The sequence below is a fragment of the Melanotaenia boesemani genome, chromosome 7 (assembly GCF_017639745.1).
Source record: "Melanotaenia boesemani isolate fMelBoe1 chromosome 7, fMelBoe1.pri, whole genome shotgun sequence".
In the NCBI taxonomy this organism is placed as follows: domain Eukaryota; kingdom Metazoa; phylum Chordata; class Actinopteri; order Atheriniformes; family Melanotaeniidae; genus Melanotaenia; species Melanotaenia boesemani.
The window spans coordinates 36,250,115-36,277,421 of NC_055688.1; the positions used below are offsets into that span (position 1 = coordinate 36,250,115).

Genomic DNA, 27,307 nt, shown 5'->3' on the forward strand with positions numbered 1-27,307 from the left:
CTTATCAACCTGGGTTTAAAAGGAACAAATTAAATAAATACATATATTTTAACAATAATAGTAATCTTATTACTCAAATAATTCTTGTTTGGTAGTTTAGTACACATGTATTTATGAATATCTATAATTCCAGATTAATAAAATGTAAGAAATACAATGAAATGCCACTTTTGGTTTGCAATTTATTGCTTATATAAACTTTCTCTAAATAATTTTTTGGTAAAAATAAAATCTATCAAGAATAATCATAAATAAAATCATCACAATGACTTTACATTAAATTATATTGCACAATAATAAGCTTCAACAAGAATCACAGAACACGCGTGTTGTTGCTCAGGTTGTGTAGGAATGTTCAAAGGTTCGTCGGCGATGACACTCATCACCTCGCACGGCAACAATATTCATTCAACAATATTCATTCAAGTTCCAAAGATCTCCTGCTCTACAAATTAAAGTCCAAACAACACAGGTTTTACTAGACGGCCATGATTTACACAGGAACAAAAGATGTGTTTTCATTTGCTCCGGCATAAATCCGAAACTTCAGTGCCCTTAAAAAAAAGTAACAGATGTGGGTCACATGATGTCAAAAATACAGTTTGTTCATTAGTGGATGTGCGCTCTGTGGTACAACTGTGATAGTAGAAGAGTGCTGAACCACCACACGGTTTCTCCTGTTCAGGCTAAGATCTGAACCACAGCAACGTCCACTACTGGCTCCGCCCGCCTGTTGGAGGTAAACTGAACGGCTCGTCTGGCAGGTTGTGATTGGTCAGCTACAGAAAGGCCAGGAAGATGAACGAGTGGAGCCTCTGTGGTATCAGATGTTGTCCACTTCTGCTCTGAGCTCAGGACACAGTTCCTTCAGTAACATTTCCATCCAAACCTGACAACGAGACAAAGGATTTCATGATCAGACGGAGGTTTTATGACCAAGACTTTCTGCTGGATGAGTTTTCTTACGTAGAGAAGATGCTTGTTGGCACTAGCTTCCTGCAGAGCGTTGAAGATCTTGATGATTCCAAATCGGGCATTCTGCTGGCCAACTAGATTTGCTAGTGCATCTGATCCGAAAGGTAAAAAAGCAGCGTGTTAAATCACTGAAAGTCCTGCAGATGCCTGTTAATCTAGATCAGAGGTGTCAAACTTATTTTAGTCCAGGAGCCACATTCAGCCCAGTTCAGTCTCAGTGGGTCAGTAAACTATGAATCCACATTTTTTCCTGTTAGTGCAAACAAGTACAGTAAAAAGTTTACATTTACTGAAATATTCTTTGAGAAAATATAAACAACCAGAAATTTATTGAATAAAGAAAGCAAAGTGTCAATCGATATTTTATCTCAATTAAACATAAAATAGCTGTTTTATTCATTTATATATTTTACCTTATTTGTATTGACAAATTTTTTTTTAGACTATTTTTAAAATATAACTTATTTACAAATTTTATTGTTAGTGATTTATTTTAGATTTCTATTATATATGTATAATTTTTATATAATTTTTCAAATATATACTTAAATGTACACATATATACATCTTTAAAATACACTATAAATTTTACACTTATTCTAAAAATTTTCTTTAATATTCTATAAACTCTATTACTATTATTATTATGGGTGGGACTCAATTTAAAAAAATATCAAATAATTACAGGCTTTGTAATTAATTAATCTTGATTAAAAGCATTTTAATACCATAACAATATTTGTAACAAAAAACAAAATTTTTTAATTTAAATAGATTTTAGTAAATGACTGAATCACATAATAGAAACAGACATTAATATGAGTCTAACGCGTTACATACTTTTAACTTTTGAAATGTTTTAGTCTACATTTGATTAACAGGCTAAGTGCACAACCCCAGACCAGGATGGACCAGCATGGACCAGCATGGACCGGAACAGCATGGACTGGCATGGACGGGATCAGCATGGATCGGCATGGACCGGACCGGCATGGACCAGATCAGCATGGACCGGCATGAACCGGCATGGACCAGACTGGCATGGACCAGCATGGAACGGCATGGACCGGAAAAGCATGGACCAGCATGGGCCGGCATGGACCAGACCGGCATGGACCAGATCAGCATGGACCGGCATGGACAGGCATGGACCAGACCGGCATAGACCAGCATGGACCGGACCGGCATAGACCAGCATGGAACGGACCGGTATGGACCAGCGTGGACCGGCATGGACCAGCGTGGACGGGCATAGACCAGCATGGACCGGACCAGCATGGACCAGCATGGACCGGCATGAACCAGCGTGCACCAGCATGGACCAGCATGGACCGGCATAGACCAGCATGGACCGGACCGGCATGGACCAGCATGGACCGGCATGGACCAGCGTGGACCGGCATGGACCAGCATGGACCGGCATAGACCAGCATGGACCGGACCGGCATGGACCAGCATGGACCAGCATGGACCAGCGAGCATTTAATTCCAGGTATCTGGAACTAAAAATCCAGTATTTCACATTTGATCAGAGTAACTTTTCAAGATCTAGAAGTTATTTTAAATGAACATCTGCAACTCAAGAGGAAGAGCAGTCGTCCACCAACCAGAAAGTCGGTGGATCGATTCCAGGCTTCCCCTGACTCCATGCAGAAGTGTCCTTGGGCAAGACACTGAACCCATGTTGCCTCCTGATGTGCGTATCGGGGTACTAGTGTGTGTGTAAGGGGGTGAATGTGACATGTAGTGTAAAGCACATTTCCACATGTAACGTGTGACTCACCTCATCCTACAAACTGAGTTCAGATCAAGGTAGAAGAGATAGAACAAGTTATTCCCCTGAATTGGAAATGCTTTATGTTTAAACAGGAAAAATTAAACCTAATGAGGATAAATTAGGAATTAGAGATACTAGGCCAGACTGGACCCTCTGGTGGGCCAGTTTTGGCCCCTGGGCCATACATTTAACACCCCTGATCTAAATCTAAATCTAAATTAAAAGTCTAGAAGTCATATTTTGTTGTGTTGCTACCTGGGATATTGTCAAGTAGCTTCTGCTGAGCCCGCTCCTTGGTCTCGCTGCGTTCAGAGTCAGTTCGGGCTTTAACGTGCGGCGCTAGCTTCCCGTTGGGCCAGACGGTGTCCCTGAACACACTGATGTAACACACCAGCATCTGTTCACAAAAGATCCAGTTTACCGTGTCCCGGATCTGTCTAAAACACACAACGGATCATGTTAGCTTCAACCACTTTGAATTGTTCTAGAGGACAGTACATCTGTACGGCTGTTTAGGCTCCGAGTTCCATCCTAATTTCCTTCCTATAGGACTGTCCCTTGACAAGATAGAACAACGTATATTGTCAGATTAAATTTAATTGGCTGCATTACAGTTAACATGAACAAAAATTCCTGGCTGTTATTCTGAAAACGCGGCAGCCATAACTAAAATACTGGTACTTACTTGTTGATAGTTCGTCCAAATGTCACCTGGACTAGTGCAATTAGAGTCTTCCTCACCCACTTAAACACTGAGCAGGAAAATAGACAACATGATGAGTTACATTCACTTGGAAGCAGTAAGGAAAGGTCTAGTCAGTGAAGCGCTCACTTCCTCTGAGTTCAAAGATCTCTCCTATGAGCATGAAGCAGGGTTCAGCCAGAGCGTTCCTCCGCCCATCTGCTTCGTCGCCGTAGTCCGACATATCGCTGTCATCATCGCCGTCCTCCTGCAAGCAGCACAGCAAACAGCCCAGGCAGTAAATAATGATGCAGCGGTCCACCATCTGTCTGCTACCAGCTGTGTGGGAGACCTTACCTCAGTGTGGGTGAAGAAATCTCCAGGTAACCTCTCCAGAAAGGAGGCCAGAGAGAAAGAGGACTTCTTCTGAATCGACATCACCTTTTAACATTCAACAAGATATTATTACATTTAACACTCACAAATCTAAACCTACTGTTTTTATGTTCATTATAATTAATAAAAAGTAAATCAGGCAAAATACATCATGTCCAAACTTCAGTATATGATAGCAGCATTGTCTAAAGCAGGGGGTCAAACACATGGCTCGGGGACAAAGCTGGCTCACCAGAGGGTCCGATCTGGTCTGATGGATTAATTTGGTTAAAAAGAAAATGACACAGAAGATATTAACTGCCTTTTTTTCTTTTTTACTAAAAGTAACTATGATTCACAATTTATTTCCTACACACATGTGGAAATGTACATGTATGTACATTTAAAATAACTTCTAGATGTGGAAAAGTTCCTCTGATCATCATGTGAAGTACTGGAGTTTTCACTTCCAGACACCTGGAATTGAATGTTTGGTGATTTTGTAGATCCTTTATGATCTGTAGGACGTAATGCAGGTTTAAATGAGAAAATATGTAAATGTGTAAAACGTGGTTCACGTTTATTTATCGAGCACATTTACTGCCCAAAGTGCTGAACAACTACAACTGCTTGTACCAAGTATGTACTTTTATGAATTTGAATTTTCAAATACAACATAAAACACTACACAGTAAAACAATAAACAAAAACTAGTGATAAAAATAACAAAGAAATGACGTAAAACTGGAATAAAAAGTAAAAGCCAATGCCGGGCTCAGCTGTGTTAGAAAGTCAGTGCGAAGAAATCTACTGTGAAATGTACATAAAATAAATAAAAACAACTTCAGTCTCACTAAGGCCCCATCCCAGCTCCCACGAGGGAAGCCAGTCATACACCAGCTTGATCACATGATCATAACATCACCTCAATGGAAAACAACTTGATGCTTCTTGATCTGATTCTGGATCAGCGATCAATATGAGCCGAGAGGAGTTAACAATCACTTCCATTCATTCAAAACATCAGAAAGTAATTTTCTTCCTGAACGAGCTGCAGCGTTTCTCTCCTCGGAAGTCAGCAGGAATTCTTCATCACACAAACTGTCCGATAAAACATGTGGAAAAGTGATGAGCTCATTCTCCGCTGCTTCGTTTTAACGATCCAACACGACATCCCGACTGCATTCCCGTCTGCTAGTGCTGCTGGCTTAGAATGGAGCATGATGGGAAGTGGTTACCTTGAGGTGCTCTGGAGACGGGCTGAGGAAGGCGTAGAGCGCCTCTGATTGGCATAATCGTTCATCTGTCAGCAGGCGCTGCAACACAGACACAGAGCTGAGCTCGTTATCATCGCTGTGAATGTAACCCAGGCTTCACGTCCAAGTGGGCGAGGATCTGCTCTCAGTATGGACAGGGTGTTATTTACCTGGAGAAAGGCATTGAGCTGTGTTTTACTCTTCTCTAAGAACTTCTGGTCGATGGATTTGAAGGGAAGTTTACTCAGTGAGGGTAACTGGAGTTTCTTCAACGATGGAAAACACTGAGTGGGAGGGAAACACCAGTTAAAAAGGTGGGAGCCATGGCGTGTTACTGGTATGTAGTCGTGTTATATGATAAACAGAACCTACAGCAGATGAAGGACCCTCTGATGTCCATGATGTAGAAAACAGAAGGAGCCATATGGGCGTATTTATCTTTAATCAACAGCTATAAAAGATGAGCCAAACCCAGATCTGTTTATTGTAAAATAAAAATGTCCAGTTACTCAGTCAAATGCTTTTTCTGCATCTAAAGAAATGACTGTGGATTCCAGATTATGTAGAGTAGAAGAATCTAACACATCTGTGCGTGTTAGTAGAGGAATGTCTACCTTTAATAAAGTTAAAGGAGACACACACTGAAATTCGTCCTGCTTTTAACCCATCACTAGTTACACTGGCAGCAGTGGGCTGCCAGATTCAGCACCCAGGAAGCAGTTGGGGGTTGAGGGCCTTGCTCAGGGGCCCACAGTGGTTTTTACCAGCATGGGGACTCGAACCCAGGTTCTCCAGACCCACGCCCACATATCGTGTCTTATGGTGACTTGAATTCAGCAAATGGGGGAGTGGTGGCCTACTGCTTACAGAGAGCCAGAGTTTGAGTCCCACAGTGCAAACAGGGGTGAACCATTGTGGGCCCTTGAGTAAGGCAGTTGGTGGACATAAGTCCCAAGAAAACACTTTTACCTAAAACCTGATAGAATTTTACTGGCTTTACTTCAAACAATGAATCTACTGTTCACTGGCCTTGATGGATGATTGACAGATGCCATTATTTGGCATGAGCCAGAATGTGCCAAAAACCCTGGATTGTAGGCAATCCAGGTTTGTTATAATCAATTAAAATAATACAAAATATGCATTTTAGATTATAAACTTACATATATACACATATTGATATTAGAGGATTATTATAAATTGTACATGGACGATATTTTTGTTATTTCTTTTATTTTACAAGTACCCCAAGGGGTTCTTGTACTTCCATTTGAGAAGAAATTCTGTTAGACTGAATATGAAGTAGTTCATTTAATTACAGGGGGTTTATATCTCTGCTTTTGTGGTATATAATCTGCTGTTTATCCATCATCTACTTATTTTTTAATAAGCAGTTCTTCCACTGCTGACCAGTAGAGGGAGCTTCCACATCAGTCACACAGCGCTCCAACGTGACGGAGATGTGATATATGTTTACCTCTGTGAGTTTACGGTGCAACATCTGGAACTCTGTGAGCTTCCTCTGGACGCTCCAGCGACTGTTAGCCGCTTCCTCTCCTTCAACCAGGCTAACACAGACGCTGTAACAAGCTACAGTCTCACCACCTTCTTCTGCAGCCTGAAACACACACATACACAAGTTAAACATGAACTTTACTAAAAGCATCAAACTAGAAGCAGATGAAGCTTTTAGTGAGTGATTATTATGCATGTCTCTGCTTTTTACAGATTTAACTGGAAAGCAGGAGGAAATGTAGAATTTACATGAAGGAAAAATGGGAAACAGCGCTGAACATTCAAATAACCGAAGAAAAGACACATCCACCAGCTCACCGGTGTGGAGGGAAATCTGTTGGACATATTTAACCTGCTTCTTTGATTACATCAAAAATAAAAGCAGACAACTTGCTGTAAGAGACTAAGTGGAAGCTTGAAGGCCAATCATGTTTTCTCATATTTTAAAACTGTACTATTAAAGAATTGTCCATGATATTTTTGTTTTGGAGAAATGAAGCATTTTAAAGGTGAAAGAAGACCTGTTTTTAAAAACCTGTAAGAAATGGAATATTTATAAAGAAAATGTCACCAAAGTCTGAAGACAAGGCACTGATGTAAAAACCCAAATACCAGACAGTTTTTGTTCTTTAAGTTGTGTAAATGTTTGCTTGAAAGCACACATAAGAATGTGTGTTGTTTCTACAAAGTTCTGTTAGTAATAAATTCTGCTTTCTTCTTCTGGTCGACCTTTATGCTGCTACATCTATTCATACATTCATTTTACATCGTTTTACCTCCCAGTCTGACAGCTGAGAAACATCATGTCTGATGGTGACACATGCTTTTTAACATTAAAAAGGCAAATCAAAAACATCAACACAAGTTTTGTAGTTTTAAGGGTTAAACATGATCTGAGTGACTGTGCTACATCCGCTGTGTGTCTGCATGGCTTGCTTTACTTCATTAAGTACATTTCTCTGGGCAGCAAGATCATCTCACCATTTATTTAGTCACATGACCGGGATAAAGACAATGACCTCAGAAGTAAGAACAAGCAAGCAGTGTGATGCAGGCTAATCCATTATGCAGAACGTATAAACTTATTTGTGCCACATGACTTGTTTAATTTGCATTAAGTCTGATTTGTTTCATACATGAAAACATACTGTGATTCCTGCAGAGCTCTGAATGGAACAAAGGAAAACTGTTTTCCTGCATCCGACAGCATCTCTTTTCTGCTAATCTGATGACAGCATGTTCCTACAAAGATCACATCAATGAGCCTATTTACATAACCATCAAAACCAAATAACTGGGAGAAATGAGATTACTGTGTAATCAGAAGATGACTGTAGCATTGATCATAACCGGAGCTATACAGAACATGTATAATCTGATCCGACACGTCTGTAAGCACTTCTACTCAGTTCTACAGTCGATTTACTGAAGGTGGTTAGGCAGTAGCATTAAGGGTCTTGAATAAGGACCCGCCTCCGGCAGGATGCGAACTCGGGTCTCCTGCACAGGAGACGGATGTCCAGCCAACTGAGCTCTCCAGCTGCTGGGTCGCTTGTTATTTTCAAAAACATCCGGTCGTTGCTGAACATGGTGGTACCCGCAGTCTTAGCAATAGTTGCTAATGTGGAAGCTAATTAAAAGCAAAGTAGACTAAATGTGACATTTTGGTTTATACTCAACTTCCTGCTGCTGCACGCCGTCAGGTTTATCACGTTGTGACTGTTTTTAACGTCCTGAAACATTAAATGTCTTTAGGCTGGTTTATACTTGCTGTTAGCGACGCGTCCGTGCATGTATCATGGCTGCCACACATTTCAACAAGGTTGTTTGTGTTGACGTGAGATAACATATCGCGTGCGCGAGCTGCAACCTGACTTGACTTCAACGCTAAAGGCGCCGATCCAAACATGAGCATGAACATGACAGGTCTGGGGTAAGCACAATGGCGGCTAGTTTAGAAGACCGTCTCTCGGACCTTGTCCACAACTACCACCATCGGTTTGATTTTTCCTCCCTGTTGCTCAGGGACAAACACTCATGCCAACAGTTGGCAACAGACTGGAAGCATTTTGGGTGTTGATGCCCCAGAAATACAATGTGACCGGTAGATTTTCACTATTTCAGAGTCCAAGGGCTGTGTACTCCCCCTGCTGGTGACCTCTAGTATTGAGCGTTTTGGCCGTCATTTGCAGCAGGTATATACACAAACGAAGTGAAACGTTGACGTGTTCACTTGCGATGCAGTTTTTGAAACATGTGCAGATGTAAAAAATAAATCAGAAATACGGGTCTACATGGACGATGGCATGGGAGTATTAGCGTGAAATCTGGGTGTTGTAATCTGACTGCTCATAATCAGATTAAGCCGTATACATGATCACTGGAATAATCTGATAACTGGACTTTCTGTGTGCATGTAAATGGGCTCATTGTTAGGTTGAAACATGGTTACCTCAGCGGTTGTGATGGTAGCCCTCCAGTTCCCCAGGTTTTCACACCACCAGTCAGTTCTTGTGATATGCTGCTGAAGTTCACTGTGCTCTCTTTCCATGGCTCCTATTTCTTCCTTCAGCTTGCTCACAATCTACAAACACACAAAGTTTACATGAAAAACGTTCCAGACAAATAACACTTTCATTTAAAATTGTGTTTTTATTATTTTTTGTTTTCTACCTTTTTGTCTGGCTTGGGTGCGTTCTGGATGGAGCCCAGGGCCTGTCGCTTGTACTCCAGTTTGTCATAGAGATGGCAGAGTTTAGTAGCAGCATAGCTGGCCTGCTCATTGATTCCTTTACTACCTTCATCGCCATCACACACCTCTTCTCCTGCATCCAGACCCTGGCACTGCACACCACGAGCCCAATCAATATTTATGATGGCAATGAATGAATGCAAGCAAAGACAAGCATTAAAAAGTTTTGTACGCTTGTCTTATTTGTATACGAGTGTTTAACCAACCTCTTCTCCCTTTTCCTCAGGGCTACACTGCGATTGGCTGTGGGGCTCGTCTCGTCTGATGAGCCTATCGTAGAGGTCCGAAACCAGGAAGGAGGGGTAGTAACGTTCTCGCATCGTCTCAGCCACCTGGACAATATTTACAAGCAGCAAAATGTTTTACCAGTAAAAAGTAAAGAGGAGGCTGAATTTTATTTTATGGATGGATACATCAGTCCATCAATTACGCCACACTTTCATGAGACATTTCCAAACATGATGGACAACAACTGTGTACAATTTTGAGACAAAAAGTCTTTACTGAGAGCAACTAAGTGTGTTTATACCCCCCTGCTGCAGGAACAGCCTATTAAGGTGGGACTAGACCACAAAACACTCACACAAAGATAAGTACAGCAGAGAAATCCAGATTTGTGGTCTTGTTTCTTTATTCCCACCGCTCCAGCGTTATGTATCTGTCAAACAGCAGCCTTTCTGCTAAAGGACAGCTGGAAGTTAAAGCTAGCTAGTGCTTAACAGCATTCACACAATAAAGCTGACTAGAAAAAAATCTAAGCAGGGAAGCAAACATAACCATACCAGAAGAAGAAGAAAGGTTAAGTCTAACCACCACCAGCTCTGCAGGGCAGCAGACCAGAGGCTGGATCCGGGTATAACCTAATGGCTCACCACCTTCTGGAGCTGATCTATAATCCATCTTATTTCTTAGAGATAATGACTGAGACTAAGTCAATTTTCTGTTTTGATATCATGTACTGTGGTGATTTACAAGCCAACTTAAATGTTTAGGACAAATCTTCCTAAAATCCTGCTTGTGGCTGATGAGAACACCGTTAGAAAGAGGTGGCTTCAGCAGGAGCTGGCAGCTCGAGGAGAATCAGCCACCGTCCAGGATCTGGTCGGGACGGACAAGATCTCCTGCTCCTTAAGAGTCTGTAGCAATAAGTTTTACAAACACTGCTCCACATGGGCATCACATGGATTCATTTGCGTGGCTCACCAACCTGAACACGCTTCTTACCTTTGACTGGGGTCTGTAACAAACACACACACACCACACACACCACACACATCCACTTCATCTGAGAAAGTAGCTGGATTCCTATCCTATCCGGAGCAGTGAACGTGAACTCTTGAGGACTTGAGAAGCATTTACCTGCTCTTGTAGTCTGATAAAAACCTGAGTTCCTCTGTTCCCCACCAGACTCTGCTGGATCTCCTTCAGGAGAAACTTCTCCACCTGAATCTCTCTGTTCTCCACAAAGAACTTCTGGTAGATTTCTCCCACGATTTGGGGCACCTCATTCTGCCAAACAAAGAGCTTTTATGTGGCATCTATAAACACTGAGGATAATATAATCTAGCTGACATTAATGCAAGTGAAATGACTTAAAAAGACCTTCCAGAACAAACATGTTTTCTTATTAAAGTAACTTTAATTCCCTTTTTGTCCACAAGCGGTGGCATTTTATGTTTAAACAGAAAACATTTCCGGAGGAGACGTGTTCCATCTTCTTAGACGTGATTCAGGTCGTATGAGGAGGTGAGTCGGTTCAGGTGTCAGGTTTACTACACGCATGTGGAAAAGTACACGTTTGTACATTTAAAATAACTTACTCTGATCACGATGGTTAGATGTTTAACTGGAATTAAATGTTTTGTGATCTGGAGGTTGGAATGCAGGTGTGAATGATAACATATAAAAATGTGTTTTAAGTAAAATAAATCACAATTTTAAATTCAGTGTTTATTAAAAATAAAGAAATTAAATTTTAAAAATTCACATGTAAAGTTTAAAAGATTTACTTAAAAACTGCAACATTTATAAAAATGTATTTAATAGATTTATTCATATTTTCATAAATCTTTATTCAAAAATAAATTATTATATAAAAGTAAAATATCAAATGAAATTAATTTTTTAATACAAAAATAATAAAAACTAAACTACCATTGATAAAAATATTCTTGTATGAAATAATTCCTTTATTTTCTTTTACAATAAAACTAAAAAATAAAGATTTAATCAAATAGGTTTAATATATGATTTAATAGATATTTATATAGATTAATTATTATAGATATATGATTTATTAAAAACATACTTTTAATAAAATCAAATAAAAAAAATCAAATTAAATTATGTACATATCTGAGGCAAAATATTGCTGAAATTGCACTTAATCATTTCAAAATATTTCAGGTTTAAGGATTTTTCATTATATAGAAACTTGTTGGTGATGTACTTGTAGCAGGAAACAGGAGATTTAGGACTTTTAGGTTATACGTGGTTATTTTTCTGCTCCGACCCACTTGAATTCAACTTTTATGCTGAGCGTGGGCCTGGGCTCAAACAATCGGACACTTCTGATCTAGAACGATGAAAAATTTGTCCTCAAGACATAAATACTGAAAAATCAGCTGAATCCCGTCATAGGTTTATACACGTCTGCAGTTTAATAAGCTTCTTTTACTCCTGGCTCAGTGTTGGGATAAACCCTCTGGAATGTGTCTGGAATACCTTGTTGGCAGTTTTCAGCATTTCCACCAGTTCCCAGAAGCTTATCAGAGCTCTCTTATCGACTCTTTCCATGTAAACTTTGAAATGCTCTCTGTAACCTGGATTGCACAGAATGTCGTCAAACTGTAGAATCTGGTGAGAGAAAGAAAAACGAGTCGTCCAGATTTCCACAGACGGCCAAAGACGACAGAAGCGGCGCTACGAACTCACCTTCTGACTCTGGGGTTCGTCGCCGTCGTCGCCTCCTCCCTCCTCGCTGTTCTCGTAGTTTGGCCCGCCAAGCAGCCGGATTCGTTTCTCACATTGTTTCTTAGCAACAGTCAGCTGATTGATATATCGTTTCATATCTCTGGCCCTCAGCAGGTCTGCCTTCATGGCTGAATTCTCTTTACCTTTTCGCTCTGAGAGAAGGGGAACAAGGCAAACTGGAGAAAAGCTAAACCAGCTCTGCGAACACATTTTAACAACACAAGCACCTCAATTGTCTCCATAAAGCAGCTGCATATCGCAGACGGGCACATATGCAGGTCCAAGATCAGGAACATGTTGTTTATCTTAACCTTGCAAAGTTTGTACAGTTATTTACTGGCTTTTCGATGCGTGTGTGAGAGCATGACGTAGATTTCACACCACAACTCCAGCAGTTACAAACCTGGAATCACAAAACAATGTGAAACGTGACTAGAGAGGAATCAGAGGATTTATAGATTGTAAGGAGCGTAAATCCCTCTGGAAACAATAAATTAGACTAAACAGCATTAAAACATGTGACATAGCCTTGAAGAAATCCATGAATAGAGACGTTCTGGAAAGACAGTTTCCAGCTGTTAATGACGCCACGTCAGCAGACAGACTAGTGCTGACTCAAATGCATCAGTGGCGTCTGGTATAAAGGTTAGGAAGGAAACACTGGGCGCTTCTTTATGAAATAATGAAATTAAATTAATAACTTAAATTAAATGCAATTGTTTGTTTTCTGTTTCAGGTAAAATGCTGTGTTGTTTGTACCTTTCTGCTTCTTGAGCTGAGGCAGGCTGCTGATGGTGGTGGCATGAATAATTTCTACCACTATCTGATACCTATGGAGAGATAAAAAGACATCAGTTGTCAGGCTGAATTAGGAATTTTCTCTTGGATGAATAAATGAAGTACTACTGAAGTTAACAAAATATAAATAAAGTATGAAATTTAACAATAATAAAATACTGAACATACTGTCAAATATGATGTAAGTGCATGAAAATAGATTTTTGATGGCATAACTTATTAAAAAAATAAGCAATAAGTCAGCACAAAGCTTCTCAGACTAATGAGAAAGTATGGCAGCATCGTGTCTAGCCCATGCATTGCTGCAGACACTCTGTTACCATGGTAACCCCTTAGGAGGATAAGATTTTACTAGTTAAGTTACAGCGTTTATACACTAGCTCGGTGAATTTAGGAAAAACTGTAGGACCGGCTCGGTTTAATGAGGCCATGTGGGAGTGTGTGTATGTGTGTGTGTGTGTGTGTGTGTGCCGCCGCCATCATGCCTGAGTTGTTTGAGGAAATTGACATCAGCAGAAGTCGATATCAGTTTGATGAAGTCTTCATACGAGGCAGCGTAGGTGTAGGCTTTCTTCTGCTGCTCAGCCTGCTGCTCCCTCTGCTCCAGCTGAGACAACAGCATCCGGTTTATGGAGTCTGGATCACTGAGCACTTCCACCAGAGGCTTCAACACTGCCACACACAAACATATGCAGGATTTCACTGGTAGAAAGTGAAGGAAGCGAGTTTGAAAACGTAGGTAAAAAGTGGAAAAGCAGCGTACGTGCGGTGAGCTCTGCTGTTAGCATCCACGCTAACTTCCCACCTCTAGTGATTTCAGCACTTTTAGCTATTTTACTGCTACAAATTCTGCTCGGCCACGTGAACGTCCTTTAATATTCAGATCAGTTTTTTCTTTTCTAAAATCAATCGTCATCTCCTGACCCCTTTAACTTCCTGTTCTACAATTTATTAGAGCAACTTTTCAAGCCTGTGGAAGTAAACCTGCCTGAGCCGTATCCACCACTCGGTTTGGGTATTTAATGCCAGAACTAAGTATTTATTATCCCACTGCTGTTTAACGTTTTAAACGTTTCACTATTGTTTCTATATTTTTACGTCTCAACCATCAGTTAAAAAACAGTGATTCTAATAATTATTGTCCAAAGGGAAAGAAACATTTTCCTTAGTGCAAACGTTAAAGGGCTGAAGTTGAAGCAGTTTACTGACTTTAGAAAAGACGCTTGTCGCCTTACCTGTGGTTATTTCAGGTGAAAATGTTGATACCAGTATAAGTTACTGGGAACCACAGGCTGACTTTTGAAGTCCACAGGGATTCATTTTGTAAAAAGGCCCAGAAAATGTTTTTATTTTAATTTCTTCCTTTTTTATGAAGGAGTTGCTGTCCTCTTCACAGACACAAACAAAAACAAACAACAACGTTTAAACCAGGTAATCTATGATTTCTACCTCAGCTTTAAAAACAATAAAACATCTCCATTTACTCTCAAACACGCTTGTTATTCTTTCTAGTGGAAGACTTTTAAGCCTCTATTCTCTGGGTTTATTCCTCGGACACAGCAAGCCGAGTCGATGTGAGCTATTTGGCTTTTGTTGAAGTTTGTACAAACCCAACAAAACGAGTTGGGGATTCGTTTGATTATTTTTTCAAGTCTTTCTCTCATCTCCTCCCAAAACGATTTGATTTGTTCCTTTATTCCGCGTGCATTTTGTGTTGTTTCTGGTAGGTTTTATCTGTTTAGTTCCACTAGTTCTAACAAACATCCACATTAACCATTTATAACGCATCAACTGAAAATGTGTTTTTATTAAAAGCTCCATGGTTTTAATGTGGATTCTATTTTTATAAGAAGATTTTACTCTTGTTTTATCTCTGCTAACTGGTTTTGCTCTTTTAACCTGTAAGAACAGAAACAAGCTGATGGGGATTTAACTTTTAAATGGCTCTGGTGTGTTTGCTGTCTTGTCATACATGTTTGTTCCTGCTCACTGACAAACTAATTGCCCCTGAGAGACATAAAGGTTCTTGAAACCTGAACTCACAGGTCATATTTAAACAAACTCCCTTTTCTACAGCTCATCGGTTCTATAATGATGCTGAATCTCTCGAATCACTGTTGCCATGGAGAATCCTTCCCTCCCTGAACAGTGATTTCCATCAACATTCAGGGTTTCCCATCTCAGGATTCATCAGCTCATAATGAATAAATCAGAAATCACTGATGAGTCACATCAGAGTTACGTGTAAATTATCCAAACACAGTTTCATATGCAGTTAATCTCGTAAACTCCAAGAACTTTGTGGGGTTTCAGCTTGAAACCAACTGTGTAAACCATCAGGGTATCAAAATAAATTTCATCAGGTGTGGAAGCATCTATGTTAAAGTGGGGATGAAAATGTGTTTGTTTCTGCATTTTTTTTATTATATAACTGCTTTGAACATTTGCTGCAGTAGACAAGAAACCCCAGAAAATCCTGAATCAACATGTGGACATTATCTGGTGTCCACATGGAGAAACAGTAAAGTTCCAGGGTTTTAGTAAAGAGATAGCTCGGCGGTTTTCAGTCAGGTTCTCACCATCTGATGAGGAATCTGGGACACACAAGTCTGTCCCACTGTCTTTAAAATCATCTATATCAGTGGTTCCCAACCAGGGTCCCCCAATGAGCACAGGGGGTCCCCAGTGCTTTGAACCTGTAGAGACATTGTGATTTAAGTCCACACATTGTTCCTATTGAGATAAAAAGTAAGGCCACATATTGTTAATTTAACTTTGGCTCTATGGAACAACAGGACTCAGCCAGAACACATTATTTGTGGTGAGAATCTCACTTTTGAAAGCATAAAAGCAGGTATGGTTCCAGCACGGGGTGGGGACGGCGGTCCACAGCTTTTTAGTATTTGCATAAAAAGGGTCCTCAAGGAAAATCCTGTAGGTTGGGAAGCACTGATCTACATGACTTCTTCTGCAGTAGAGTGTTTCTTTTGGGATGTCATTTTATCCAAAAGTAGATCAAATGTGGACAAAAAACGTGCAAGCAGGTGGATTTGTGCATAAACATGGAAAAACAGTAAATATTGTCTGTAAATCTTTATCACGAGGGGTAGATCTCCTCGTAACTCTGGCCGATTTGCATGATTAACCCTCATTTTAATCATGAGATCCAGAAGAAATACACTGACGTCACCATGGTTACTTCCATTTCACCAAACATCAACGGTAAGAAGGGAATTATCTGAGGCAGAATAACTGAGACTCGCCGTCTGATCAAATCAAGTCATTTATGGTGGGAAACTTCTCTGAAAGGACCCTATGAAACGTAGTTTTTCAGTAAATGAGGTTTTAACCAGGTGGACAGAAGTTTTAGAGGCCAGACAGCAAAGTTAAGACAGAATTCATGATGACGTTTTTCACACATGAAGCAGAATTTTAGCTTCTTTTGCTTCCGGTCCAGTTCATTTTGGTTGAACAGACTTTTAGTACAGATTTAGTCATTTGGTCGAGTACATGCCGTGTGGTGAACAGCTGGATCCATGTTTTGTTTACATCTTTTAACAGACTTTGTTTACCAGCACTTTTAATTGTTTAATTGGAAACTGTATTTGGTAGCCATAGAAATGAGCTTCTAGCTAAAATTCAGGACTTTCAGTGGATAACACACGTGTCTATATTTACTTAACAGACCTGATGTTACAACCCGTTAGAGCTCTCTGTTTTGCTGATCCTCTTTATTTACCTGTTGCCATGGAGAATCACTCTCATACACTTCATTGATGGGAAACCCTGAATGTTTCCCACCTCAGATCATCACGCTCATTATAAATACATTAGAATCCTTCTTTTGGCTCTGATGAGTTAAAGGTGTCTACACATGATGCGAGTACCTTTGGTAGTGATGACTTCAGTCAGGCAGCAGCGTAGGGGGTGGGACTTGGCATCCTTTTGGGGCAGCAGACATAGCAGCAGTATTCTGGCTACACAGCGGAGGAAGGCCATCTCTGCATCTGGACTGACCAAACAAGGATGGAGAGGGAACGGCCGGGCGACTTCCTCAGGTCTGGATGCACACGTGAAGAAAAAACACCACACAGATTAAGACTGGCACTCAGTCTGAGCTTGATGTCAGATCACATCATATCAGATACGGCCTCGTGGCACAGCTAACACTGCTGTGGTTACTCATACTTCAGCTCTGTCACATTTCTCTGCTTCTGCCTGTAAAACGTGACAGAACTACTGAAGATGAGGAAGGCCAGACATCTCTGTGGTGCGATCGAATTCCACATCTTGCCTGACTTGCTAAGATAATAAAATCAGATGAAGCGTGAATCACCACTGTGTCTGTCCGCTTCACCTAGTGTGGAGGATTTTAACGCTTTTTACGCTGCACCAAACTGCAGTAATTTCAGCTCATCTGGGTGCATGAAATTACACTGCTAGATGTGGATGCTGGTGGGCAGGGGAAATCTTTTCAATAACAAAGTAGGTCGTATTTTCTGATGAACAACAGTGAGTCATGTGTCTGAGCAAAGAAGCCTGCACCAACATTGCAGGATACGATCTATCCCACTACTTACAACCACTAACTGTGTGCTTGAATACCTTGCAGATGCAGCCTTGAGGTCAGTAAAATGTGTATGAAGGATACGGACGCTGTCATAACACACTACATTGACAAGGTCTATGTCGGCAAGCCTGGATCTCAGCTGGCCGATCATCTGCCACCAGTCGTCCAACAGCATGGAGTACAGCTGGCCCTCATCGCGACTCAGAGGAGCGTACCAGGACAGGATGTAGTCTCTGTAGGCGTAGTCGAACACTGGGGAGAGACGGTGAAGACAGGGAGCTTATGAAGATGGAGAAAAAGCCAGGTGCAGCAGAGCCGAGGTAAAAAGGGACAGGTCATCAGGCCGTAACAGGGATGACTCATAAAAACAGACCAGCAGACTGTGGAGGAAGCTCAAACAGAACATATGCACACTGATGTTACTGAAGAGCCACATCTAACGGCGAGTTAAACACAGGCTGAAGCTAGAATGTCATCAGTAAATCTTAGCTTGAATTAAAAAAGGAGAACTTCCTTTAGAGATGTAAATCGAGTCCTCCTTTTGATGGCTGAATCTAATCTGGGCTAAGCCTCTAAGGTGCAGATTTACCACATAGAGGACGTAACCTCCATTTTCACAGCAAATAAGCAGAAGACTCAGCTGTGGCCGGAAGATCTGTGCTTTTACCAGCTCAAAATGGTTCAGCACATGCTCCAGCGGGATCAGTGAAGTGGTGCATCAACAGCCTGTAAACGTGAGTGATCTGGTCTACAGGCAGACCAACAACCTGTGCAGCCTGCAGTCACTGTGACTCTGAACATGGTTTAGAAAACAGATGAAAACTCAGCAGCAGTTACTATTCCATCTCCTTGTAGAGAATGCACACCGACGTCATCATGAACAGAAATGATGGGACTGGTCCTCCATACTGAACTTCACTGTTCAGCAGCTTGTAGGATCCAAGTTATTAAGTAGTGTTTCCGCATCGTAATGACTTCACTTCTCCTGTGAGCTGATGGTGGTCATAACGTCTCTCTAGCGTGTTTTTAGACGTTTTAACCAAGTTTACTAGTCAATGGAAACAGCAGCCAGGTTCCCCAAAGATGGAGGACAAAGCCCTGCTGATGTCCCGTGTGCTTTTTCTACAACCTCTTATTATTTTATTTTTGTTGCTGTTTTCTCTTTATCAGTTATTACAGTTATTATGATGTTTATACCAATGAAAATAGAAACTTGTCCTCTCCATGGCCTAGGGATGTGAATCGCCTCCACTGAGGCCGATTCTGTATGCATGTCGATACGCTGCCAGCGATACGACACACTAACAATACAGTGAAGCCGTCGCGATGCCATGCGCTTCATTAAAGATTTGACTTTTTAAAATGTGATTCAGTTTGATTCATGATGCGATTCTAAATTATTCAACACAAAACAAAGTGTTTACAAAGCCACATCTGGTTTCTAAATAACATCAGTTATTTGGTCTCTTTCCATGTGAAGGATGTATTTGATAATTGATTGTTTTCTATAAAACAAACCAATAAATTCAGCTTAAAAGACAATGCAATTCAACATGGTACAGACAGGATTGTTTTATTCCTAATACACTAAATATAAACTAATTGTTTTTTCCTTCCATTTGTTTCCATTCTCATTCTCTACTTATACAATTTGTTTATTTGGAACATTTCTTTTTTGCCTCTTTATTAAAAAAAAAGACTAGAAGCACAGAGCGCAGACCTCCACCAAGCTTTTGTGTTTTTTTTTGTTTGTTTTTTTATAAATAATTGTGGTCATTATTTTTTAAGCTCTAATGTCAAAACGCTTCAGAACAGTGAATCTCTCCATCCATGTATAAAACCATCAATTAACTTAGTACATGCTCATACAGTAAATCTCCACTTACATAACAACACGTTGAGTCGTACAACCAAATCCATCAAATTTTTATCCCCGTTTTTCTGTGTCTTTTCTCTCTTTCTCAGAAGTAATGCGTCCTAACAGAACATAACAACTTTGCCTGGTTTGTAAAAACCATTTTAAAGAAGTGGGCAGAAATGACACAGCAAGTCTTCCATCTGAACCCAGTAACGTCACCATCCAGGACTCATGCCAACCTGCAACCAAAGGAGCTTTTCCATGTGCACATACACTCCCTCTGGTGTTTAAGAGTTCATATAACTGATCTTAAATCCAGGAGCCATCTGCTACTTGGCAGCCACACAGTCTTATCAACTGTGCATGGGTTTGTGTGTCGACCACGGCCTTCTGCTGGCGTAACAAGTGGGAGGGATCACTGAGAGGTCACGGAGACATGCAGTCAGCAGTTTTCTCAGAAACACGAGTTTCTATTCTTTTACAGCAGTCTGAATCAGTTGATGATGGAAGATTTCCTAATGGCAGAGAGCTTTGGGGGGTGGGGGGGCTGCACATTTTCTATCTTATCTCTAGTTTTTGGGCTGAAAGACATCAGAGTGCATGATCAGTTTGTGCTGCTGACCAAATTATTTTTATTAAGAAGAGTTAGTAAAATCTAGCGTCAGCTAGAGCAAGCTGCTAACGTTATTATAGCACAAGCTACAAAGTTCAGCAGACGTCTGTGCACGAGTGTGTGAGAAAACACCAAAGCAGCAGCTTTATTTATTGTATTTATCACATCATCATTGCAACTTTCAGCAGTGTTATTGCTATTATTTAGGATGGAATATATAGTGGAGTACTATCATTATTACTATTAGTTTATTATTTTTACTATTATTACTGCATAGCCACATTACTGTATTTAAGTATTCCAGCTTATGTAGGCTTAAGGATGATCATTTCTTGGGTTTTGAAGAAGAGGTGGGAGTTAATAAGCTTTGACTTCTTCCCACTCCGTTTGAACAGGAGACTTTTAGTTGTTTTGGTTTATTTGGTTTCATTTCTCTCGTTTGTTGCTTTGTGTTAAAAAATGCTGCAAACACATGACATGAAAATATGCTGTAATGTGCTGAAGTCTTGAGCGACCATTCATCTTTATGTTTGTCTAAATAAGACAACTGGTGCTGTTATTTATTCAAACACAGCATAAAGCATTTCTAACTAACTTGAAAGTAAATATCTGCTTTGACCCCCTGTGTTCCTGTCATTCCTTTAAGTAGTCTTCAGGAACAGGTCTCCAGGCTTCTTGGGGGAGATTTTAAAGCTCTTTTAGGATGTTGCTGCCTTTTGTTCTGTCCTCTCTCTGATGGTCCCACACTGCTGCAGGAATGTAGAAGCGGAGTGGGATCATCTTCACTGCGTTGGCAGCCTGTTTGGGATCATTGTCATGCTGAAAAGTAAAATGGTTGCCAATCAGATGCTTTCTGGAGGGTACTGCACACTTTTCTGACCCTTCAGACGAACCAAAGCTCCAGAAGCATCTCTCAGGTCCTGTGTCAGGTCTTTGCTGTATTTGTTCCTTTTTCTTAAGGACATCACTTTCATCTGCTGAAGATAGTTCTTCTTTCAAGACTGACATTTTGTCCTTCAATTTTCTACTTTCCACACATAATATTTTTGCAACAGAATCACCGGTTCTTACCGTCTTCACATTTCTACATCTTCTCTTGAGCAAATATGATTCATTACCTTCTTTTAGGGCTTTGTCCACATTGTGTGACACCACCACTCTTCTGCTCTGGCTGGGCTCTTGAGCTGGCATCAAAAATCGATCCTGAGAAGCAACAGAAGGATCAGATCATTTCACCACCTCACAACGGTTGTAAATTGTGGGCAAAAGCATGAGGAGATAGAGAAGAAGCCTTGATACTGTGTCCCAGATAAGCCCAAAATCCTGACAAACAAGGTAGCCTGAATTTTTTCTAGCTCAACAACATGTCAACTAGACAAATGTTTGTGACAACCCCCCTCCAACAACATCAATAAGTCATCAGCACGCAGCAGCAAACAAGGCAGCTGCAGGGCAGTCGCTGGCACCAGCCAACTGCACTGACACGCTTTCCCCAGACAATAAATTAACGCTCACTGTGTGCATGTGCTTGGTGTGACGCGAGTCTAGATCCAGAGGCAGGACCTTGGGCTGGGCGATTATTTGAGAAAATCGATAAATTAAGTTTTCCATTTCTGGAAATCTGGATTTTTTTCCTTAGCTAGTTAGCAGCGGACTCAGCCCTCCCTACGCACCAGAACTGTGTTTGTCTGAAGCACTAACAGATTAACAGTGAAGTGAGCCCAAGCGGCAACCTCCACCTGTAAAATGTGACGCCTACGTCATCCGCTAGGGGCTCCAAAGCAGAGCAAATCCCCATAGACTCCCATGTTAAAAAGACCAACTTCACAGCAGAAATAAACATGTTTAAAACCTGGTAGAAAAAAACATTTTAGGATTATTAGGTCAAGTTTACCTTCATGACAACTGTGAGGGGAGTGAAATTTTTTCTAACTATCCGTTTGGATGTTATTTAATCTTCAAATTCTGCATAGTTAGGGGCGTGTCCTTTTGATTGACATGTATCCAATATCCGTGGGAAGAAGAGAGAGTGCAGCACAACCGCGGTTTTTAGCCGGCTAACAGCGCACCTTAGCTTTAGCCCGCTTACCTCCGTTAGCTGGTTAGCTACCATTAGCTCCGGGTTAGCTCGGTTAGCTACCATTAGCTCCAGGTTAGCTCGGTTAGCTGGTTAGCTACAAGCAGCTCGGAGTTTGATGGGTGTCAATCATCCACCCCCACCTTCACAATCCCCCTCTCAGCTCCACCTCTTTGCCCATTTTTGGATTTTCCGGGACTAACCAACGGTGGGAACGCCCAACGAGCTTCACTTTTTTTTTTTTTTTTCTTTATTATGAAAATATCTTTGTTTACAAGGACAAAGATAGAACATATAGAACAAAACACAAAGAACATTAACAAGGAGAATGCCAGGGGGTGGCACATATATTACCAATGACAAAAAATACATTACCATAAATTAAAAACATTCAAGGACAGACAACTTTCATATGTATTTATCCAACAAGCTTCACTTTTGCTCTTCAGAAACCTGCGGGCGACGTCACGGAGGCTCCGTCCATCTTATACAGTCTATAAGTGAGCCGTTACTCACGTCTGGAATTTAACCATAAAGATAACTGCAGTGACAAATGCAGTTATCCTCTCTTTGAGATGCAGAAGACAACTTCAGCCCACAAACTCTTGTTAAGGCACGACCAACATCAGGAGAATTACTTCCACAGTGGATCCAGTATGATAAGGATCCAGATGGAAAGAAATCACAGATGCAGCTGTTTTGCATGTCTCTATGCAAGATACGAAGCCGTTTATATCGTGGAAAAGTTATGACATTACTGACTTCTTTTTGCTGTCATTCATTCATATAAATAAATAAATAGTATGTTTTAAAAGGTTTATTTTGTTTTTAAGAAAGAAAAAGGAAAAAAAAAACAATAAAATCAGAAATTGGATTTGGTTTGAAAAAAATCTGAGATTTTTTTTTTAGGTCATGTCGCCCAGCCCTAGCGAGACCATAACTCATCTGTTATAGAATAGAGCAGGGATCTCCACCTCCGGTCCTCGTGAGCTACTGTCCTGCAGGTTTTGGATTCTACCCTGACGCAACACACCTGACTCAAACCACTGGGTCATTAACAGGTTTGCGTGGCTCAGCAAGGTAGAGTGGTAGTCTTGTAACCTGAGGGTTGCTGGTTCGATCCTCGGCCAAGTCGGGTTCATGTCGAGGTGTCCTTGGGCAAGACACCAAACCCCTAATTGCTCCTGATGGCTTGTGGTCGAGCGCCTTGCATGGCAGCTTCCGCCATCAGTGTGTAAATGTGTGTGTGAATGGGTGAATGTGATGTATAATGTAAAGCGCTTTGGGTATCATTCCAGGTACAGTAAAGTGCTATATAAATACAGACCATTTACCATTTGTGCAAAGGTGTGTTGTAGTAGGAGACATCTAAAACCTGCAGGACAGTAGCTCACGAGGACCGGAGATGGAGACCCCTGGAATAGATAGTTTGACTGAGGCCTCTGACTGAATTACTCGTCATCCGGAGGTGCCAACGTGTAAAATTCTGCCAACATCACATTATACAGATGCAAAAAAAATAAAAATGTGAGGCTGATGTATTTTCTTGATGTCCATGAGACATAGTAGTAGAAGAAAACACTTTTCATTTTAGATATCTGGTCCTATTTCTTTATTTCCACTGTCCCAGTATTATTTGTGCTTCAACATCAGCTGCATAGCTCAGTTCGTAGAGCATCCGTCTCCCATGCAGGAGAGCAGAGTTCGAGTCTCCAGGGAATGAATAATAACACCTTCCAGGTGGGTCCCTTAACGCTACTGCCTAACCTCTGTAAGTAGCTCTGGATATGCCAAGTGACTTTAATGTTCAAACGACAGCTATTCTGCTAAAGGACAGCTGGAAGTCAAAGCTAACTAGGTTTTCGGGTTTTTTTTCCCCCTACGAGTTTATAAATTCTCTCTTTGGGTTCAAAAACAATGTGTGTGTGTGTGGGTGGGGGGGGATCAAATGCTATAAATAAATCAAAATAAAGTCAATCAAACTTAAAAACCTATGGCTGTTCACATGATTTTACACTGACAATCTCTGACAATAAATTAACAAATGGAATCTATATTTGTGTGCGCCAGTGATGAGTATGCAGGAGAAGATGTTGACATCTTACCATGAGTTTGTTGAAGAACTCCAGCTGTGCAGCTGAATTTCTGTTTCTGTCAAAGCAGCTGGCTTTCAGAGGGCTCTTCCTGACAAGCAAAACAAAACTCCCAGCCAGGAAACACAGTAAGGCGAAAGATACATAGATGAACAGCTTCAGGAAGAAAGAGGTGAGAGTCGGGCCTCCCCAGGCCAGCTGAAACACAACTGCTGCCACCACGCCCAGGCAGAAAGCCGGGACGAACCGGAAAGAGGAGTCGCCGGTAGGGGTGGGGGTGGCAGACATGGGCCCCTCTTCTCCTCCCGTGCTGCTACTCCTTCCACCCGGCGGTGTAATGGTAGATGAGGGGGTGGGCATACTGCGACCCCACCATCCATATATGTGTCACTGCGAGTTAGGCTGCAACTCTGGTCCCTGCTGTAGGTATACTGTGGACACTCGCGTATACCCTCGACTACAACACTGTCGCCAAGAAGAGGCATCCCCGCTCTGACATCTCCTCATCGACCCACGTCGCTATGTTTTCCACGCTCGTAGCATCGGCCCGTCCAACAGACGCGGAGCTCCGCAACACGGTGGTCCAAAACAAGAGATGTTCCTGGAGAAATACCGACAATCACACAGAAAGCAGACGGCGAGAGCTGGGGTGATGCGATAGATGGAGAGACACCCGCCGTCACCTTGGAGACAAATAGGTGGAAGAGTAGCTTAGTGACTGTTGCTAACCAACTGGACTAGCAGGGAGCAAACTTAAGGAGACTAAGTTCGCATTACCTGCTCTAAAAAACATATAAACAATGTGTAAAATACGACCTCCCTTAAAAGAACGATGAACTACTGTGTGATTGGTTACCAAGCAGAAAGACGACAAGTAGCTAACTAAGGTAGCTTACTCACTAAGCAACTAGTTCTACTTCAGCTAATGTTAGCTTACTCACCTTTCCTTAAAAATGGTGTCCGACAACAATGCTACATTCTTGCTTTGCTCTCTGTAAAAATATGTGTCAGGGTCTTTATAACCGCCAAAGAAATGGTTCATAAACGCAGTCACAAAATATGTAAGAAACGAAATCCCCGAGAGATAAAAACAAGTTACTGTGAGCTCTAGCTGATTGACAATCTCTCTGAACGTGAAGGAGTGTCAGCCAATCAGCGTTGGTGTTAACAACTGATGGTGTGCTCGTTTTAAGTAGCACAGCAACTTGGGTGGACGGAGCTCTGGTCTGAATTGAGAAGTGGAAGTAGAAGAAGAAGCTCCGCCCAATAAGTCTGCCAGCCACGTTATTTATTTAAACGCACCAACATGCTGGTGCCTGGTTTCTGTGACGACAGATTTCTCTTCAAGACAGGGCGTCATTCAGGGTTAATACAACGCAGTGTTTTTACACCAATTAATGTAAATAATAATTAAGACATATTCACCGGATAATATCACGTTTATAAATTTCTTGGCTACAAGGGTACAATAATTTTATTATGTGTGTATTTTTAATCCGTTTTCCCTAAATGTGCCTCGTTTTTGGTATATTGTCATTTATTTCAACTCTATATTTATGGTTCTGTGCTGCAACAACTCTTCATCTCCCTGAGATGAACATGGCCAAGGGGATCAAAAAGGTTTCTTCTAATCAAATCTAACCTTTCTGTTTTAAAAATATTTGGTATATGACTATATGTTTTTATTTTTGTTGCCAGTAAATTCATTTTTGGAACTGTAATTTAAATCCCTAAAAGCTTAATAATCATAAGTAAAACACTTTATATTTTAGTGCCCACAGATTGAGAGATGTGCACATTTTTACTAGATGTTTTTATTTAAAGGCAGTGTGTAAGAATTAATAACATCTAGAGCAGTGTTTCTCAATCCTGGTCCTCGGGTACCACTGCCCTGCATGTTTTGTTCTTTCCAACTCCAGCACACCTGATTCAGATTAACTGAACTACTTGTCAAGTTCTTTGCAAGCCTGCTAACAAGCCATCCATTTGAGTCAGGTGCATTAAAGATGGACACCTCTAAAACGAGCAGGGCAGTGGTCCCCAAGGACCAGGATTGAGAAACACTGATCTAGAGGTATAGATAGGGATAGAAATGACTTCGAACACCCAGCACACTTGTGAACGGACAGTGGCTGTCAGTGATCAAAATTCTTCCAGACATGAAGGTTTTCAGCTGATCCTCAGATGCTCAGGATATCCCAATACAAACAAGAGTTGCCTCTATCTGGAAATATCCATCTATAGAAATAGGAAATACCTTTCTTGTAGAAATGGTATAGCATAAAGACAAGAAATTAGTGAACGCTTGTGCCAGAAAGAGAAGGGGGATTTTTGGCTGTACTTCCAGTAAAGAAACTGAATGAGAGCTATGGGCATTAAACCAGGACTAGAGAAAATATGATAAAACTCTTTTTTGAGCTATGCAGACCTGCTCACTCAGCCTCAGTGTTTTATGATTGTAGATGCCCAGTGTAGAAAACAGGAAAAATTAGGATTAATATGGCATCAAGGGGGATGCATGATCAAACATAATAAATGCAGAGTCCACACATTAAAAATCTATACACAGGTACTATTATACACCACTAAGGGTCTGTAGAATCAGACAGACACGGTACATGTTATGTTGGAAGTGTAACGCAAAGGAAGGGACCTTCTTAATGTTGGAGTACTCTTGTTTTTCCTTTCTGGAAAGAGGTTAATGGAACACTGAGGGAATGGCTTGGTAAACCTCTACCAGAATCCCCCGACTCTGCCTACTAGGAGACAGATCAGAGTCACCACCAGGAATACCAAAAGCAGGATTTGACTTGGCACCGACAGGCTTCATCCCAGCAGCTGGAGTCATTCTTCACCACTGGAAGAGTCAGATTTCACCAGAATTCACTGATTTGGTTCAGCTGATGAGACCATAGCTCTTGTTCATGATGGCGACACGGAATGATAAAAAAAAGTAAGTTTGACAGCATCTGGGGTCATTTTCTGAATTATAA

The 27,307-nt window shown here is 41.0% G+C and overlaps 1 protein-coding gene across 2 annotated transcripts; it reads right to left on the minus strand.

Annotated features, from left to right (window-relative positions):
* Positions 1-168: 168 nt before the first annotated feature.
* On the minus strand, positions 169-25,453 carry snx25 (sorting nexin 25). 2 transcript variants are annotated; one of them, XM_041989560.1, is made up of 22 exons: positions 25,256-25,453; positions 24,327-24,915; positions 21,263-21,347; positions 17,709-17,925; positions 16,991-17,163; positions 13,589-13,775; positions 13,065-13,135; positions 12,267-12,457; positions 12,057-12,188; positions 10,692-10,841; positions 9,539-9,664; positions 9,254-9,424; positions 9,033-9,164; positions 6,543-6,683; positions 5,236-5,349; positions 5,048-5,125; positions 3,792-3,875; positions 3,585-3,702; positions 3,438-3,504; positions 3,008-3,189; positions 967-1,067; positions 169-889 (listed from the first exon to the last, which is right to left on the minus strand). In XM_041989560.1, the coding sequence occupies exons 2-22, from the start codon at positions 24,672-24,674 to the stop codon at positions 824-826; spliced, it is 2,934 nt and encodes a 977-aa protein (XP_041845494.1). In that variant the 5' UTR covers positions 24,675-24,915; positions 25,256-25,453; the 3' UTR covers positions 169-823. The 2 variants fall into 2 exon arrangements, with proteins under 2 accessions (XP_041845494.1, XP_041845493.1); XM_041989559.1 differs by having other exon boundaries at positions 24,327-24,997.
* Between the last annotated feature and the right edge of the window lie 1,854 nt (positions 25,454-27,307).